We start from the raw sequence: 20,148 nt of genomic DNA, 5'->3' as shown, positions 1-20,148 counted from the left end.
AACAGACCTCTCCTGCCTCGCCCGCTGCTCCCCTCAGCAGTGTATTTCAGTCAGTCTGCCTGTTCTGTTCCCCACTCTGTCTCTGGTGAATCCTCTTACCCCCCGGATCTCTGGCCTGTGCCCCAGCTCTTGTATGCATAAATAAATAAATCTTAAAAAGAAAGAGAGAGCGAGAAAGAGAGAGAAAGAAAGAAAGAGAGAGAGAGAGAGAGAAAGAGAGAAAAGAATATGTACCCTTATTTGCTTGTTAGCCTATAAAGAAACTCTGCAAGGCTATCTGAGAGACTAATAAAGACAATATCTGCCAGGGAGAGGAAAGGGCAGCCAGAGCAAGCTCTCCACGATACTAGACACCTTCTCATGTAGCTTAGTTTTTATTTTTTTATTATTTTTTTTTAAAGATTTATTTATTTATTTATACAAGCACTGGGTACAGTCAGAAGCGCAGGAGGGTGAGAGAATTCACCAGAGCCAGAGCGGGGAGCAGAGCAGGCAGAAGGACCGAGGTACACTGCTGAGGGGAGCAGCGGGCGGCAGGAGAGGTCTGCGCGCCATGTGGGACCCTCCTCTGGTGGCCGGGGAGCAGCCGGGAATCGAACTGGCGCTGCAGAGGCTGCGGGCAGCTTCGCAACCCAGCGCTCAACCGCTGCGCCACCGGGGAGGCCCTAGCTTAGTTTTTAAACCACATGAAATTATGACCTATCCAAAAGTTTTAAAAATAATTAAAAATAGTAGTCACAAAGGTTTCTAATACAAGAATTTGCTTGTTCTAAGTTAATCTTACATTTCAAACTTACATTACAAACTTACATTACATTACAATTACAAACTTACATTTCATGTAAGTTCTGGCATAAGCTTGTAATTTCAAGTTGAAAAACACTGAGAGGAAAACATGCAGGAGTTAAAAGAGAGCTGCACAGTCTTAAAAAGCCAGAGGCAAGCAGGGACTACATGCCTAGATGAGCGGTGATGGTGGGTAACTGGTGCCACCGTGTTTCTTCTTCTTCTTTTTTTTAAATGTACCACTAACAAAAACACACATGGTGCCTTTAAAAAGTCATGCGGTTTATTAGAAAGAATTGTAAGATTTCAAAAAATTAATGCAGGCCCACTCAGCTTCTCTCAGATTAGGAAGTGACTGAGGCTGTGACATTCATGAATGCCTTCCTGTTAATAAGAAAACGGAGATGATACCAGTATCTAAAGAGCAGTGGGTCGCTAACGAAACATAGCATCCATAAGTTAATTTAGAACTTAGTAGATAAATACGTTTGCATCCTGACACCAAGTGGACAGGAACATGATGAGTACAAAAGATACTCACCTTGCAGTCGAAGTCGAGCTGTATCCAAGGGGAAAAACACCGTCATTGCTGTCACACTTCCCTGAAAAGTTTGAAAAAAAGTCTTTAGCCAGTACAGTATCATAAACAATGAGCTGTAACTTTTAATGAGTGACATTTCATTACTTAACAATGGAGCAAATCATATTTTCAGTGAAGAAATATATCTATCTTAACCTATTATGATCATTCAAACCTTTCTACAAAAGCATTTCATTTTTTAGAAGAAATCTTGATCTCTGATATTGGAAGAGAAAATACAGCTCTCTGAAAATGATGAATTTAGGGGTTTGTAAACTAAGACACACATCAAAGATAGTGGGTAGGTGGTTTTTTTTTTTTTTTTTTTTTTTTTTTTCCATTGATCAATTGCGACTCCCATGCTTACTCTGATATCCCCAGAAACCAAAATATTTAGTAACTATTTTCTATCTTCTATTTTCTGTGCTTAATTAATATAGTCATCATAAAGTAAAAAAAGAAAAAAGGTGTTAAGAATCATTTGTTCTTTAAAATGGTTTTGTTTGCTTGTATTTTAAATAAAACACAGACACTCTGCTAAAAATTCTATAAATAATTCATACAAGGTAACATAATGACAAAAAAATCTCAGGGGAATTAAGGAAGCCAACAACCAGTCTTTCCATTCATAAAACTTATGACAGATAAAAACCACAAGCATGTTTAGGGATGAAATCAAATGCATGAGATCTCTAGTTGGGTTCATGAGTGTCAACCTGGAAACAGGTCCACTATTGTATATTTTCAGGCATAAGATCAGTTTTAGGCTATTGATCTCATAATGGCTACATGTAATAGTTTAATCATGGTAATAACCAAAAACTAGATCAACTGTAAAGATAAGGACAAAAATCGCCATGTTTAAATATGTCAGCCTACTTGACAAGGAAGAACACAGTATTGTACTATTAGTTTTTTGCAAAATTCATATTAAATGTCATTATCCCCCACCTGTCAGGTTGCAATGGGTTGTTCCTACAGCACTTACTCTATAGTGCCTCTAAGTCTTCCACCAGATAGTAAGACTGTTCTATCTCTGCATATCAGATTCTCAATTAAATGTTTATTAAATCCACACTAGTTTTTATGCTTTTCTGATGACTCCAACATAAATGGTTTCTAATAATGACCAGAAAATTACTGTCTCAAGAAACACAGGATCTATATAGGTTTACAGTTCACAAGTCTACGCCTCCAGCATCTTTGCTCACCTGACAATTTCCAAGAAAAATGGGGGGCTGAAAGGCTGGAGAAAGTTCATTACGGTTATTAAGGCCGTGGCATTCATTTCCCATGGCATGGTACTGCGTGCCCATGCAGGGCTGCAGACTGGGCATCTCCCTGGAATCTTTTTTGAAACAACTGGGCCACCTCCATACCTTATCCCTGCCTTCTTCTGAGAGACATCTGAAAGTTCCTAACTAAGAAGGCCCTGCCCTATCTACTCTGAAATCTTTTTTTTTTTAAATTTATTTATTTTTATTGATTGATTGATTTATACATACATGCATACAAGCACTGGGTACAGTCAGAAGCGCGGGAGGGTGAGAGAATTCACCAGAGCCAGAGCGGGGAGCACAGCAGGCAGAAGGACCGAAGTACACTGTTGAGGGGAGCAGCGGGTGGCAGGAGAGGTCTGCGCGCCATGTGGGACCCTCCTCTGGTGGCCAGGGAGCAGCCAGGGATCGAACCTGCGCTGCAGAGGCTGCGGGCAGCTTCGCAACCCAGCGCTCAACCGCTGCGCCACCGGGGAGGCCCCTACTCTGAAATCTTAGAGTGAAGTACATCATATACCAATTTAAAGAGAACATTCTGAAGAGCTCAATGGTCTACTACCTCATCAAGTGCTGGCATACAAAAATTCAAATCAATAAAATTAAATAATACATCTCAAAATTCATTAGTACTGAAACACTGAGTCAAGATAGTAAATTGAAAAACACCTCTTCCTCATTCCAATCATGAATAATGACACTTTCACAAATAAAGGTGTTGTGTAGAAAAACAAAATGTTACTGGTTGACCAGAAACTAATAGGACAACAGAGTAAGGCTGTTTAGAAAGAAGAAACCACAGACCAAATTCACAGAAGACAGGTGTGATAGGCAGAACAACGCACCCTACCGGCCCCAGATGTCCACACATCTGTGAACATGTAACATCACATGGCAGGCTACTTGAAATCTGAGTGGGCCTGATGTAATCACAAGGGTCCTCAAAAGTAGAGGAGGGGGTAAGAGAGCTCAGCCCTGCTGATACTCTAGACTGCATTGCACTCCTGACCTACAGACCCACAGACCGTAAATCTATGTTGTTTGAAGGCATTAATAAACCTGTGGGGATTTGTAGAACAGGGTTACTACCAATGGTGGGGACAAACATTGGGAATCAAAAGGGAGCTCTAGGACTTTCTGGTTGACAAGATGGTTACCATGACAACTGTGGCCAGTGCCAGTCCTAGCAGTAACTGTGAATATGGGAACCTGGACTTGCCTAAGGCCAACAGGAACTCAGTCAGAACAGGGAACTCTGAGCCCCGAAAGCCAGTCACTGTGACACCTTCCCTGAAGCACAGGCCATCTTTCTGCCATAATCCTGAAAGCCAGCAGCAGCAAACAGGCACCAGGTGGGGGGAGTTGACTGGAGGAAAAGCTTACCAGTTTCAAAGTTTCACCCTATGTAAACACACAAACAGATTTATTCTAGGCTTTGTTAGAAAACCTAAGTTCAGTTAAAAATTTAAGAGTGATATGGGGACTTCCAGTTCCAGCAGGATGGCAGCCTAGATGATAAGCTAAACATACCCAGAGTGGAAGAAAATCACCAAAATTTGGGCAAAAAGGAAAACTAGGTCAGCATGTCTAAGAGACTAGCTGTGTCAAAGCACAGCCAGTGGGCAGAAGTCCTGCCCGCTGAAAGCCTAGAGCACACCCTGGAGTCACCATGGAAGTCACAGATAAAGATTTTTGTCTCTTAAAAGTTTTTGACTTCGGGCCTCCCCTGGTGGCACAGGTGGTTGAGCGCCACGCTGTGAAGCTATCTGCAGTCTCTACAGCGCCGGTTCGATCCTGGCCGGCCCGCGAGGATCCCACATGGCGGGGCAGACCTCTCCTGTCTCGCCCGCTGCTCCCCTCAGCAGTGTATTTCATCAGTCTGCCTGTTCTGTTCCCTGCTCTGTCTCTGGTGAATCCTCTCACCCTCCCGCGCATCTGGCCTGTACCCCGGTTCTTGTATAAATAAATAAAAAAATCTTAAAAAAAAAAAAGTTGTTGCCTTCCTTGCACACAGATATCTGTCAGGATCACATGCCCATGTACACGGATGCCTTGTTCCTCTAATGTGCTTATCTTAATGTGACTGCTTTTTCTCACTGAAGATAAACCCTGCAGACCCCACAAGGCATCATACGTGTGTGTGCTGGATTGCAGAGAAAGCAGCTGATGAGGACCCTTTCCCTGCTGGATAGCTCTCTTCTGGGTTATTAAATTTTGATTCTAAAAATAAAGTTTTCCTTTCCATCAGTGGTGGTTATTTTTAAGCATACACTACTAGGAATGTTAAAAGAAATGTAAAATATTTTTTGAAAGTATAACACCCTTTCAGTGCTTGGCTGAACTCACAGGAAAGTAAGGGAAATCCACTGGGGCCAAAAAAGAAGAGTAGAATCCTGCAGGCTCTTCAGTTTTGGCTGCCTGAGGATTTTTGCCAATCTAAGGGATCAAGGGGCTTTACTGTTATTGTTGTTTTTTTGTTTTTTTTTTTGTGGGACCCTCGCCGGTGGCCCGGGATCGAACTGGCGCTGCAGAGGCTGCGGGCAGCCTCGCAACCCAGCGCTCAACCGCTGCACCACCAGGGGAGGCCCAACTGTTATTGTATTTAATTTGAAGTGAATTCATGTAACATGATGAGCCATTTTATTTATTTGTTTGTTTATTTATTTATTTATAAATAAATAAAGATTTCTTTATGCATATAAGAGCTGGGGCACAGGCCAGAGATGTGAGGGGTGAGAGGATTCACCAGAGTGGGGAACAGAACAGGCAGACTGACTGAAATACACTGCTGAGGGGAGCAGCAGGTGAGAAAGGAGAGGTCTACTTCGCCATGTGTTTTCTCCCTGGCTGGCCAGGGATCGAACTTGTACTGCAGTAGCTGCAGATTGCTTTACAGTGCGGTGCTTAACCCCCTGAGCCACCAGGGAGGCCAGATGAGCTATCCTTTATCAAGTTCCAGGCCTCCCAGGTGGCGCAAGGGGTTAAGAAGCAACCTATGAAGCTGTCCGCAGCCACTGCAGCATGAGTTCGATCCCCGGCCAGGGAGAAACCCACATGGCGCAGCAGACCTCTCCTGGCTCACCCACTGCTTCCCTTAGCAGTGTATTTTGGTCATTCCACCTGCTCCGTTCCCCACTCTGTCTCTGATGAATCCTCTCGCCCCCCCACACTTCTGGCCTGTACCCCAGTTCTTGTGTGCATAAATAAATAAATCTTAAAAAAAAAAGTTCCAAAGAATTTTCATCACCCCTGAAGCATCCCACCTTCTCTGAGACTTCCACAACCACAAATCTGCTCTCTGTATGTATCTATTCTGGATATTTCATATAAAAATAATCATGCAACCTGACTTCTTTAACCTGGCATAATGTTTCAAGGTTTGTCCTCTTTGCAGCACACATCAGAATTTCATTCCCTTTACCGGCTAAGTGACATTCCACTGTGTGCGAGCTACATCGTGCTTATCCATCAAAATGCTTGGAATGAGAGAGGGGTAGTGGTTACAATGCATTGTGAGCAGACTAACTGAATTGTACACTTCAAAATGGCTAATTTTATGTTCTATGATTTACACCTTAATTATATTATTTTTTTACAGAGGCATGTTTTTTATTTGTTTGTTTGTTTGTTTATACAAGCACTGGGTACAGTCAGAAGCTCGGGAGGGTGAGAGAATTCACCAGAACCACAGCGGGGAGCAGAGCAGGCAGAAGGACTGAAGTACACTGCTGAGGGGAGCAGCGGGCGGCAGGAGAGGTCTGCGCGCCACGTGGGACCCTCCTCTGGTGGCCGGGGAGCAGCCGGGGATAGAACCGGCGCTGCAGAGGCCGCGGGCAGCTTCGCAACCCAGCGCTCAACCGCTGCGCCACCGGGGAGGCCCCGATTTACACCTTAATTAAAAAAAGAAGACTAAGTCCTCACAACAACCCAATGAAATACGTACTGTTATTGCCTCCATTTTACAGATAAGGATACTAAGAAGTGTTGCAACTTTTCTAAAGGCATATACTCAGCCAGTGGCATAATCAATATTTGAACACAGGCAGCCTGGCTCCAAAGTCCATATTTTCAACCACTGTTTTAATTAAAAGTTTTTTAAAAATTACTACTATAGAACTAAAAAACTAATTAAGAATAAGTATTTATATAGAACCTATTTTATGTGTCAACTACTTTTTGTGGACTAGTCTGGAAACCCAAAATAGAGCCTGGCATAGCATCAGCCCTGACCTGATAGGTGAATGAATTACTGTGCACCTACAAATAAATTTAATATCCATGAGAAAATGCATTCCAAATGCTACAGGTAAATTTAGAACATAGTTATTCTGTACACTGGGTACTTGCTACAGTTGTCTCCTTGCCAAGGAAACACAGATGATTGTTTTTATAAGTAACTGTTACCTGAAGGAAAATATTATACATGCAAGCCTTATGCCAACTTATATAATTGGATGATTTTTCAGAATTTTAATTAAATCCCTCTTTTCATGAATACTTTGATTTTCCTCCACTAGGACTGTCTGTTCACTTACATAAAATTACAAAGCACAAAACACTGAAGATAAGCACAGTGTATAATACTGCTGTACCAGAGACTAAAATAAATCCATTATTTTGAGTCCCACAGAAGTCTAACCATCTCAGTGGGAGTTCTCATGCTGAAAATAATTACAATTTAAAAGAATCTATTTCCAGAGAAACAATCTTGTTTCTCACCAAAACCAAACATTTTTAGTTATACTATTCTACCCTCCCCCACGGCATTTAACCATTTGGTGCTGGGAAAAATGAATTCCTATAAAGCCATGGCATTTCGCACTGAAAAAGTCTTTAGAACTCATTGAGCAGTAGAATCTCTACTTGAGAGCCGGTGTGCCTGGACCAGGGCAGTTCAGAGGTCTGCCCAAGCCCAAATGACTGGGCAGAGAAGGACCGAGATTTCCTCAACTACCAGTTCTATAGTTTGTTGTGCTACCTCAGTTCTTGACTTTTAGAAATACATGACTTTTATCTTGACTCTTTTCTTCTACGTATAAAAGCGTACAACACAAACACAATCTGGGGAAAGTCAACCAAGAAATTCTAAACAGCGACTATATGGGGGGAGGAAAAAATTTTAGACATAGACTTTTTTTTTTTAATAGAGGCATTTCCATTTATTTATTTGTCTGCTTGTTTGATTGTTTTGTTTATACATGCACTGGGTAAAGTCAGAAGCGCGGGAGGGTGAGAGAATTCACCAGAGCCAGAGCGGGGAGCAGAGCAGGCAGAAGGACCGAAGTACACACTGCTGAGGGGAGCAGCGGGCAGGAGAGGTCTGCGCGCCATGTGGGACCCTCCTCCGGTGGCCGGGGAGCAGCCGGGAGCAAACAGGCGCGGCAGAGGCCGCGGGCAGCCTCGCAACCCAGCGCTCAACCGCTGCGCCACCTCAACCGCTGCGCCACCGGGGAGGACCGGGGGAGGAAAAAATTTTAAATGGCTTCCATTTCCCTCATTATATATCTCTACCTATTTTTAAAATAAGTATGTGTTTTAGTTCTGCAGTGGGAAAAAAACAAAATAAGTTTAAAAGACCACAGGACAAAGGAGAATAATATATTCTGGGAATTTTCAAAGGATGGTCTGGGACCACTGAAAGTTCCCAAATCCTTTCTAGGGGCCTGCAGGATCAAAGCTATTTTGATTAGAGTGCTACAATGCTATTTGACTTTTTCATTCTCATTTTCTCAGTGTAAAGTTTTCCAGAGAACAGATGCAGAGCCAGGCAACAAGATCCAGCTATCTTTCACTTAAGACAAACATTAGAGAAGTTTGCAAAAATATGAAACAATGCCACTCTTCTTACTATTCAGGAAAAATGTATTTTTAAGAAGTTACATACATTAACATGTAATGGGTTCAATATTTTTCATGAATAAACACCTTGATGATTTATCAGTTTTAATTTCTTTTTTTTTTTTAAGATTTATTTATTTATACTGAACAGGGGTAGAGGCCAGAGGCGCGGGAGGGTGAGAGGACTCACCAGAGACAGCGTGGGGAGCAGAATAGGCGGACGGACCAAAGACACTACTGAGGGGAGCAGCGGGGGAAAGAGGAGAGGTCTGCTGCGCCATGTGGGTAGTTCCCTGGCCGGCTGGGAATTGAACCCCAGCGCTGCAGAGCTTCACAGCTTCACAGAGCTGCGCTCAACCCACTGTGCCACGGGGGAGGCCCTCAGTTTTAATTCCTAATACAATAAATAATAGTTATAACCACATAGGCCCTTTGGGGCTTACAATAATTTTTAATATGAAGAGGTCCTGAGAAAAAAGAGCTTTAAGAGGGCCATCCAAGAGCTTTTAGCCTTAAAACCAGAACACAAATACTAGGAAAGTACATCTTATTTGAAACAGAGGCTTGGACTAGTTTGAGTGGTAATTAAAGAAATGAATAGGGTTATCTGCCACAAGCACTAAAAATGGACCATGGACAGAACTGCTGAATTGCTGATTTATTGGCTATGGATTTCAAGAGAGAAGAAAGAGTCACAAAAGTGAAGATACCACTGCCAGAGACAGTAAAGTCAGAGGGAGTACTTCTTAAGAAATTACTAGTTCAGGGCCTCCCCAGTGGCGCAGCGGTTGAGCGCTGGGTTGCGAACCTGCCCGCAGCCTCTGCAGCACCGGTTCGATCCCTGGCTGCTCCCCGGCCACCGGAGGAGGGTCCCACATGGCGCGCAGACCTCTCCTGCTGCCGCTGCTCCCCTCAGCAGTGTACTTCGGTCCTTCTGCCTGCTCTGCTCCCTGCTCTGGCTCTGGTGAATTCTCTCACCCTCCCGCGCTTCTGACTTTACCCAGTGCTTGTATAAATAAATAATAAATAAATCTTAAAAAAAAAAAAAAAAGAAATTACTAGTTCAATTGTGGACACAGTGAACATGAGATGATGATGAATCAATTACTTTTTCCTCTGGGTTCTAAAGGTATCACGATTCCTGTGTACAAAATTCTGTCACTGTACTGTATTCAGTTGTTAATGAGTGATTTCCTTATTAAGAGTATAGACACCTATCAAAGGCAGTAACCTATCAATTAGTTAATTAATGACTGGCTAGTGCCAAAAAAAAAAATCTTTAGGTAGTTGTCAATACCAGACTGCAATCTAGTAGTCAGGTCACGGAGACAAAAAGGGCAAGAAAAGTCATTTCTCAGCCTACATTTCTGGGCATTTTTTGCTCTCTCTTGTGAACAATCCCACAGGAGCACCTGAACCCTTCATAATGTATCAGCGATCTATGTTTCAGGTTATATATGCAGAACACAGATGGCTTATTCATTTACTGAGCTATGTCTTTCCTATAAAAGACCAATGAATACTTACAAAAAGCCTCCTTTTTAATTTGGCCAACACAAACACACTTGGAGTTGAGCTGACATACTCAACATGACAAAGTCAGAATGAAACAGTAGGGTAAACCTTCGTCAAGACTTGGTCCCCCAATCATGTGCAATCTTATGGGAATACAGACAGGAACAAAAATAAACAGAGAAGCAAAGTGTCAGGATTTTCAAGTACAAATAATGAGGTTTAGGTTGACCTATCCACAAAGTCACCAAATTTGGCCATTTCCAAAGCACAATTTTAACCTTTGAAGAATGAAAACTTGTCAAATAAAAGCAATGCCAGTTCCAAAGTCAATTTCCACAGAACTGTCCAGAAATGGCTGAGTCATAGTCATACCACTGAAACCAGACATTGCATCTCCTGATGGAGTACATGGCATTACTGAAAAGGATTACTTTAAAAAGAAAAATTAAAATGTATTTTTAGTGGTAGAACTTGAGCTAATGTGATCCAAAGGTTGAAAGTCACTGTGGCTTTCATATTAAAAAATGTTAAGTCACCTAATCTAACATCATTCCCTCCATATAACAATAAACCTAATTCTCACACCCTTTCACAACATTGTGTGAAGCTAAACAAAAGTCTTGAAGTCTAGTAGACACACTTGAGTGTCTACTAGAAAGAGCATGGACTTTGAACTGAAACACAAAGAGGTTCTGGTCCAGCTACAGCACATATTGTGTAAGTTCAAATCCCTGTGCCTCAGAACTGCGGAGTTGTTGTAAGAAGTGAAACTATGGAAAATACCTAGCATCACAGCAGGAATACAACTGGGACTCAACTGTGCCTTTTTATGGCATTTTTTTAGTACTTGGACTCAATACCCAGTTAGTAATAATTATTAAAGTGCCTTCCAACAACCAATTACTATTTAGTAAAAAAATAACTGCTCTCTCAAAAAGAGCTTCAAGAAGGCAGAAGGTTATAAAATACTACTATATAGTCGAACAGTATAAAGATGAAAAAAGTTTGTAGATCAAGCCATTGGGAAGTCAGTGATGGTCTCTGGAAGGGCAGTTCCAGTGGTCAAAGTAGGATGAGGAGAGGCAGAAAGTACAGACTAGTCTTTAAATAAACTTAACATAAAAGGGAAGGAGAAAAAACAGCAGCCAGGAAGGCAGCGACTCTAAGACTGTCCAGACCAAATCCAAATGCTTGTATGATAGGACAGGTCCAAGCATGTTTGAGGGCTGAAGGGATATGAACACCGGAGAAAGGCTAAAGTTATAGGGAAGAGGTGAAAATTAATAGAGCAAGGTCTAAAATATAACTGGGGGTGGGGTAAAGGGGAGGGGATCAGGATCAAAGGTAGCAGAGAGGATGCATCTGTTTTTCCTGAGACCAGCAGAATCGAGGCAATTAAGGTACAGCAGCAGTTGAGTCTGTAATTAGAAAAAAATGGGAAAGTAAGAGAGCTCATCCCAAATAGCCTCTAATTTACACGAGAATAAAAGGTAAGATTATCTGATACAGTGAAGGGAATGAGTTGAGTTGGCCAAATGAGAAAAAATTTAAATACCATTGATTTTCCAAAACTCTGTACAAATACTGTATTTTCAAGAATATACCTGAAAAGAAATGAATAATTATGACCTCACTACACTGTTCCAGACAGTGTGCTAGGTGCTACACAAATTTTACCACATTTACTTCTCTGGAGAACCCAAAAAGGGGGGTTTTACTGTCCCCATTTTAAAGGTCAGAAAACTCAGGTTCAGAAAGAAATCATATGTGACCCCAGAGGAAGCTGATAGTTGTTTTACCCCAAAACTTTTTTTCAGCTGTATTTTTTTTCTTCATTAAATTACAGACTACTGTATGTATGGCCATACAATTTTTCCAGCTCAGACATAAACAACGTTTGAAAAATAATTATAAACAAGCACACAAAAGACTCATAAGAGGGCCTCCCTGGTGGCACAAGGGGTTAAGCACTGGACTATGAAGCAATCCGCAGCCTCTGCAGCACAAGTTCGATCCCTGGGAGGCCAGGGAGCTACCCACATGGCGCAGCAGACCTCTCCTGTCTCACCCGCTGCTCCCCTCACCAGTGTACTTTGGTCAGTCTGCCTGTTCTGTTCCCCACTCTGTCTCTGGTGAATCCTCTTACCCCCTGCATCTCTGGCCTGTACCCCAGCTCTTGCATGCATAAATAAATAAATCTTTAAAAATAATAAGACTCATAAGAATTTTTAAGATTAAGAGAACATAATGGAAATGACCAAGTCAGCTAAAAAGTATAATAAAAATGGGAGTGGGGGAGGGGGTGAACAGGCGGGGCACACAGCATTATTGGGACACAGAAAACACTCTGCATGTTACTGTAATGGATACATGTCATGCTTTGCCCAAACCCAAGGAATATACAAAACCAACTGTGAATCCTAATGTAAGCTATGAACTTTGGGTGATGATAACTGTAACAAATGGGTGGGGGGGGGTGTTGATAATATATGCAGAGGTGTATGGCTACTCCTCTGTACCTTCCTCTCAATTTTACTGTGAAACTTTAATAAATCTGCTCCAAAAAAGTTTATTAAGAAGTCCCAATTCTGTCTGGATATTGGGTTGTGAGGCAGTGAAGTCCTAAAGACTATAAGCTTTATAATAATCCAATCATAATTTATTAGAAGACTAAATGAACTAAAACAGCAAGCCAGGGACAGAAAGTAAAGACAAAACTGGGCCTCCCCGGTGGCGCAGAGGTTGAGCCCTGGGTTGCGAAGCTGCCCGCAGCCTCTGCAGCGCCGGTTCGATCCCCGGCTGCTCCCCGGCCACCGGAGGAGGGTCCCACATGGCGCGCAGACCTCTCCTGCCGCCCGCTGCTCCCCTCAGCAGTGTGCTTTGGTCCTTCTGCCTGCTCTGCTCCCCGCTCTGGCTCTGGTGAATTCTCTCACCCTCCCGCGCTTCTGACTATACCCAGTACTTGTATAATTAAATAAATATTAAAAATTAAAAAAAAAAAAAGTAAAGACAAAACTATAACGTCTATTTCTAAATACCACTTTTTAAGCTTTCTAAACCACAGCAATATTACGCCCTGCGATGTTTACCAACCTAAGTCAATCCCATGAGAATCTGAGCAACTAGCGTCAAACTCTGGGTCTGGCCGAGCCAAGTGTGCAAAAGAAAACCCTTTCAACAGAAAACATTTGGTTGTTAAAATGGGGGTTTAAAGTACTCCTGATAGGGCCTCCCTGGTGGCACCAGTGGTTGAGTGCAGTGCTGTGGGGCTGTCCATAGCCTCCGCGGCATGGGTTCGTTCCCAGCTGGTCGGGGAGCTACCCACATAGCACAGAAGACCTCTCCTGTCTCGCTTTCTGCTCCCCTCAGCAGTGTGTTTCAGTCAGTCTGCCTGTTCTGTTTCCCGCTCTGTCTCTGGTGAATCCCCTCACCCTCCCGCACCTCTGGCCTGTGCCCCATTCCTGTATTCATGAATAAATCTTAAAAAAAAATAAAAAAAAAAACAAGTACTCCTGATAAAACAATTAGTGTCCAAATGCCTCCAGGTCCAGGTTGGGCACACCTATTTATACTTAATATTCAACATCACTTGTTTTCTCATCATCTAAAGATGTACTGAGCCTAGCTTGAATTAACAAGGTAGGAGAAAGGGAGAGGAAGAAGGCAGCGAGGCAGAGTAGAGAGGAGGAAGAGCAGCAAGAGGAGAGACCTGGGTTCTGGCCTCAGGCCTGCGGCCTGCTCGCTGGTAACCCTGAGCAAGTTACTCAGCAGCCCTATTTTCACTATCTCAAAATGAAAATAAAGATACTTGTCCAGGAGCCTTGGAAATAACCCATCGACGCGAGTTCTACTATCAAGCTTACAGTCTTTAGGGAAACAAAGGCAAAAGAAAGTTGAAAGACATGTCCAAAGTCACACAGGTGGTAAGTGGTAGTGCTGGGATTTGCCTAGATGTGAGAAGGGTCTGAGAAGTAGGGGAAGTCTGTGTGTCATTATTAAATTAACAAATGCAAACAAGTTAGGATGAACAGGAAATGAAACATAACAGTGGACAAATGATTAACAGTTTCCACTTATCGAACCCCTATTATGACTCAGATCATATAAAAGCTGCTTTACTTATATTATTAATATTTGAAACACCCTATGAGATTATTGACATTTTAATAAATTAGAATCAGCCTCAACTGAAGTGAATCTAGGAATGCAGGTTTTTAATCTAAAAAATCAATGAGTGACATTAGGGAAGTCACTTAACTAAGCCACCCCACAGTTTCATTATACTAGAGCTGTAACGGTTACATTGCACTAAATGTAAAATACCAACACAACAGAATATTCCCCACACCTCCTGGGCATCTCCTAGCTGAACCCCTCTCAATAATATGATGGAATATTAAAAAAAAAAGCCAATGATTTAAGTCTTTTAAAAACTTTTTTAAGATTTATTTATTTATACAAGCAATGGGGTACAGGCCAGAGGCGTGGAAGGGTGAGAGAATCCACCAGAGACAGGTGGGGAGCAGAACAGGCAGAAAGACTGAAATACACTGCTGAGGGGAGCAGCAGGCAAGACAAGAGAGTTCTGCTGTGCCATGTGGGAATCTCCCTGGCTGGCTGGGAATTGAACTGGCGACGCGGAGGTTGCTGACAGCTTCACAGAGCTGCGCTCAACACGCTGTGCCACCGGGGAGGCCCCTGATTTAAGTCTTTTTGAGCCACACAGCATCATTCATTTCCCTTTTCTAAGAGTGCAATGATTTTCTTTACTTCTCCCACTGTGCACAATCTTGGTGGGATGTTAAATCCTGAAGCCCACCCTCCACTACAACAGCTGAAAAGCCTTGAAGGCTGCTTCTGCCAGACCCTTCCTTCCGTCAAGGGGTAGTGCAAGACCTTGAGCCTGGTGAACAGGCACTCTCCTGAGAATGAATCTTGAGCGGAACACTCTAGGGGCAGAAGAAACAGAGACTCCCCTGATCCCTGTGGTGGTGTCCAACAGACACTTTCCAGTGACTGCTTTGGAAATCTTTTTGGAATAGACTGGTTACTTCCTAATCCAAGTCTTTGGCTGCCCCAGAGATCCTAGGAGCTCCCCAAAACCCTACCAATAAACTTCCTTTTTGTTAAATCACCCAAAGTCTGTTTTTCCAGCTTGTAACCAGAGAATCCTAAGTAACACACATGGGGAAATGCTTTATGTTCTTAAACCAAAAAACCCAGGGTATGAAACTCTGCTATCAATTACATAAACGCAAACACCTATTTGTAAATGTTTCTTTGTATATAAACACAGAAAGAACAGAAAGATATAAGCCCATTTTGACAAATACTTGCTGATAATTTTAACTCTATCTTCTGAAAAATTTAACCCAATCTTCTTTGCATAGTATGAAATCTCTAATTTCATATCCTCTACCCATTCACCTTCCGTCTTTTAACCCAGCTATCTTGGAACTAACCCAAAGTTACCCAAATGCTAACCACACATTAGAGGCTTTTTTTTTTTTAATTTATTTATTTATGCATACAAGAACTGGAGTACAGACCAAAAGTGTGGGGGTGGGGGAGGGGTGAGCGGATTCACCAGAGACAGAGTGGGGAGCAGAACAGGCGGACTGACTGAAATACACTGCTGAGGGGAGCAGTGGATGAGACAGGAGAAGGCTGCTGCACCATGTGGGTCACCTCCCTGGCTGGGGATTGAACTGTGCTGCAGTAGCTGCGGATTGCTTCATAATGCTGATGCTTAAACCCTTGCGCCATCAGGGAGGCCCCCTCGTTAGAGACTTTGAATATGCTTTTTGTTCTGTCTAACCTGCTGCCCGCCGGTATCACTTTTCCTACCAGACTCCTATTCTTCCTTCAAGACCTGGTCTAAACATGTCACCCTCGGGAGCTTCCCATCACCTTCACAGGTACAGCTCACTTCTCCCCTGGTGGCACCAGGGGCCTTGTCCATATCTTCACTGTATATGAAGGAGGAGGACAGGGGTCTTTCACTGACCTTTATATTCAAAAGGCTGTGAACAGTGAATGAACACATTCTTCCTCTTGGTTTCTACTGCTAAGAGGCAGGTGTCCATATAGCAAAGTGTGGTGTTAAGTGTACGCATTAGAGTCCACACAGTGGTGCATAATTTTTTTCTAATACCAGATGGAGAAAAATGTCCTGAACAAGCTCTTTTTTTAAAAACATTTTAAAAGGACAGGTTTATTAGGAAAAGGAGAAAGAAAAAGAGAGGCACCTGCACAGTCACAGGTGGGAAGGAGAGCTGCTGAATAAGCTTTCCTAGACAGCTCTGAGGACAGGTGTGCCTGGTGGGGCTGAGTCACAGAAGAGAAAAGTGGGGGTGAGGTGTGGCAGGAGAAATGAGAAGAACTTTTTCCTATTTCTGTATGATTTGAAAATGTTTAGTCACTATTCAATATATTCTTCTAAAACATAAAGTATGCAATTAATTACACACACACACACACACAAACTCTAAGTAAACAATGGGGGGGGGGAAGTCCCCTGAAAGTTACTAATTATTAGCCTTAAAATTCCAAAGACAGCTTCAGTGTCTAAACTCCTCCAGGCAATTCCAACAATAGCACTTTTGAAGTTCTAGACTAATAAAATCCCTTTTAATTGAAAATGTACATTTATACAAATAAAATCTCCCTTTCATAGCTAATCTAGTGAGAATCAGGAATATAAACTTTTAAATCTAATTATACTTGAAATTTTGAGTTACATATGTGGCATTAATTTTATCTTATATAATTAGTGTGACTTATAGTCATCAACTGGAGGTATAGCATTCTTACGAGAAAGCACAATTCTGATTCTGAAATACTTGAGATTATCCCGAGGGGTACCATAAAACTCTCAAAATCACTAATTTATTTTAATCTTTAAAATGTGCATGTGTGGATAACACCACACTTAATGTGAGAACACAGAACTTGAAGGAAGTGAATAAGCAAACATGAAAAATCAACTCAAAAAGGTTGTAAGTCAACATCTTAAACAATGATCCAACAAACCTTTGGGGAGAAGCAGGCACATGAACCCTTGGCACATACCACGGTCACACACAGCTAGTGAGGGGACACAGACAGTAGTCATCGCCCTTCTCTGGCTCAAGTCTGCTCTCAAGGGCTCTTAATCACTATGCTAAACTGAATCTCCGAAGCTTTGGTTGAAAATCATGCTCACAACATATAATTAAAAACAAGTAATTGCCACAATACTGTAGCATTAAAAGTAATGCCATTTTTTTCTCATTAACTCTAGTGATATTTTCTGCTCAGACTTTTTTCCCCTTTGGTGCAACCAGAAGACAGTTAGGGCCCATATCTACAGTTTAATCTTAACACAGGGACTTTACAAAATGTGTGAGAACTGCTCTTTAGCATGATCCTTCAAAACAACAAAACCAATGCAACTTCTCATTCAGATATGTACTACAGACAGTTTGCCCTGAGGGAAAGCAACAGGAGAAAAAAATTCTTACAAAAATATATCAGGTAATCTAACAAGGCTTAAGGGGGGGGGGGGCGGGAAACTCACAGCAAATTCAGAATGTATAATTTCAAGCAAAATTTTAACAATAGAAAAATAGGTGCTGAGAGAAAAATATAGAAATGTCTTCCTAGTTTAAACAGTTATGACCTCAAGCCCCAGTCATACTCTACAGCAGAGTTCAGAATACAATGGCCTGAGGTCAAGTCCAATTCACCCACAAGTTTTGTAAGCAGGATTTGTTTGAACACAGTTCCACCCATTAAGGAACTGTCAATGGCTGCTGTCACACCAGGGCAGCGCTGAGTGGCTGTGACAGACATACACGGAGTAGGTTATATTTACCACATGCTGCCTTATAGAAAAACTTTGCTTACCCTGACTGTACTTCTTTTTCAGCACTTAACACTACTTAAAATTATTATTTTTTTGTTTACTCATAGTCTGACTCCCTCACTGGAATACAAACTTCATGAAGAAAAAGACCTTTTTCTCCACTAGATTTTTAACTCACAGAACAGGGCACGGCTCACAGAAAATACTCAATAGCGGTGTGGTGTGTGGCATTTATTGTGAGAAAGAAAGGAGAACAAACTCTTTTCTTCTTCCCATTGTCTTTTAGATGCACTCAAACTATTCACCTCACATTCCACGTCTCAACTAGCCACTGGAGTTACCCATGCGGATAAACATGTTGCAAAGTTTAAAAGTCAATCCTCTGCAGCCTCTGACCCAGCAGGTCTAGACCCTTCTCCATGTGATTTCCAGAACACCACATTTTCTTAGTTTCTTCTTACCCTACTGGCCCTTGCGGACTCCTCAGCTGGCGTATCTCATTTCCTCAACCTCTTAATGTGATGTGCTCGAAGCTCAGTCACTGAGACTTTTCTCAGTCCACACTCACTTCCTTGGTGAACTCTCCAGTCTCATAACTGCTCTTCAGTATTTAAACATGAATGCATTCCAAACCAAAACCAAACTCTTCATCTTTTCCCCAAAACCTTTTCCTTCATAGTTTTCACCACCTCAGTAAATGGGAACATCAACCTTCCAATTGCTCACGCCCAAAACTCTTGGAGTCAACCAACCCCCGGTGTAACGGGGTTACACCGTTATCAGCCTGCTATCAAACCCTGGTGTTTGTGACTTACAAATACATTCCAAATACGTCTCGCCACCTCCCTTGCCACCAGCCTGGTTGGAGCCACTGACACCTCTTGACTGAAATGGTGTAAACCCCCCTTCCTTGCTTCCACCCTGGCTCCCCGTTAGCCCACTCTCAATAGAGCGGAGTGACTAGGCTGAAAATGTTAACCTGCAACTTGTTGCTGGCTCAAAACCTCAGCAACTCGCTCTTTCCCACTGAGAGTCAGTCTCATGCAAGTTGGCCCCCCAGAACCTATTTGGCTCTTTGCCCCCCCCGCCCCCCCCCCGCCCCCGGACACACGGGCCTCAAGCACACCCGCGGGCGCGTCAGGCAAGTTTCCAGCCGCCTCTCCACAGGGAGGAAAGGCCCTTCTGCTTTGAGAGAGCCAAGCCCGCTGGGTCAGGCAGGCACCTCCGGGAAGGTCGGGGTCACCGCGTCTCACAATAACCCCGCGAGGTCGGCGTCCACCTCCCCTCACAGACTCGGAAAGCGGGATTTAGGGGCCGCCTATCTACCGACCAACGACGGCGGCTGAGCTCAACCCCCGCGCGGCTCCCGGCACGACGGCCCTCGGTGGAATCTTGAGGGGCCAAGAGCGGGGGGCTCAGGGCGAGTCCCCTGGAGTCACAGCGACTTCAACCGCCGCCGGAGCCAGCCCCGGGGGCCCGCGGGCGGCCGGCGGAGGAGACGCGGCACAGGAGCCGCCCGAGCCGAGCGTGGAGAGTTTCAGGAAAACGGGACGGGGCCGTGGAGAAGCCCAAGAGCCGGACGGGCATCTGGTAAAGAGGAAAACGCCCGCGCTCGGGCGGAGCCCCGGCCGGAGCCCCCGCGGCCGCGGCGCCCGCCTCAGCCAGGCGGCCTCCCCGCCGGGAGCCCGGCCGCACCTCGCGGGGGGCGGAGGGGCGGCCGCCTCCTCGCCGGCGGGGCGGGGGGGGACGCGGGGACCCCACCCCGGCGCCCCGAGGCCCGAGCGGGGCCGGCGCGCGTCGACCCTCCGCGGGCCCCCCGCGACGCCCCGCGCCCGTCCCGCCCCGAGCCCCGCCCCGTCCCGGGGCCGCTCGCGGGAGCCCCCCGGGGCCGGGGCTCAGCCCTCCTCACCACGGCCCCGGCCACGGCGTGGACCAGGCTCTCGTAGGACAGCACGGCCGACATCGGCGCGGCCGGCGCTCTCCCCGCGGACTCCCGGACGCGCCGCCCCGCCCCGCCCCCCGGGCCACTTCCGGGCGCGGGGCCGCTTCCGGCGCGGGGGGCGGGCGCGGGGGCGGGCGCGGGCGCGGGGGGCGGGCCCGGGGGGCGCCGCTCCCGGCCTCGGGGAGCCCGGCCGTCGTGCTCCTCCGCCCGCCCCGCCGCGGCTCGGGCGGCTCCGTGGGCTCCTCCCTCCCGCCGCGAGACGCGCCGGCGCCGAGCCCGGGGGCGGGCTCCGCCCTGGCTCCTCCCCCAGCCGGCTCTGCGCCGCCGCGCGCGGGCCGCGGGAACGGGCGGGCTCGCCCCCGGCCTG

The 20,148-nt window shown here is 44.7% G+C and overlaps 1 protein-coding gene across 2 annotated transcripts in view; it reads right to left on the bottom strand.

Moving 5' to 3' along the window:
* Positions 1-19,930, bottom strand: part of SLC25A17 (solute carrier family 25 member 17) — a gene marked incomplete at its 3' end in the record, with an annotated part of 36,850 nt that extends 16,920 nt beyond the window's left edge. For both annotated transcript variants that reach the window (XM_084256405.1, XM_084256406.1), the window contains exons 1-2: positions 19,749-19,930; positions 1,328-1,388 (exon numbers count right to left, since the gene is read on the bottom strand). In XM_084256405.1, the coding sequence (XP_084112531.1) occupies positions 1,328-1,388; positions 19,749-19,802 (115 nt within the window). In that variant the 5' untranslated portion in view covers positions 19,803-19,930. The remainder of the gene's footprint in view (positions 1-1,327; positions 1,389-19,748) is intronic.
* Between the last annotated feature and the right edge of the window lie 218 nt (positions 19,931-20,148).

Source organism: Talpa europaea (assembly GCF_964194135.1).
Source record: "Talpa europaea genome assembly, chromosome: 15".
NCBI classification, from domain to species: domain Eukaryota; kingdom Metazoa; phylum Chordata; class Mammalia; order Eulipotyphla; family Talpidae; genus Talpa; species Talpa europaea.
The sequence above is the reverse complement of the archived record's forward strand: the minus strand, read 5'-3'. Positions and strand labels throughout refer to the sequence as shown.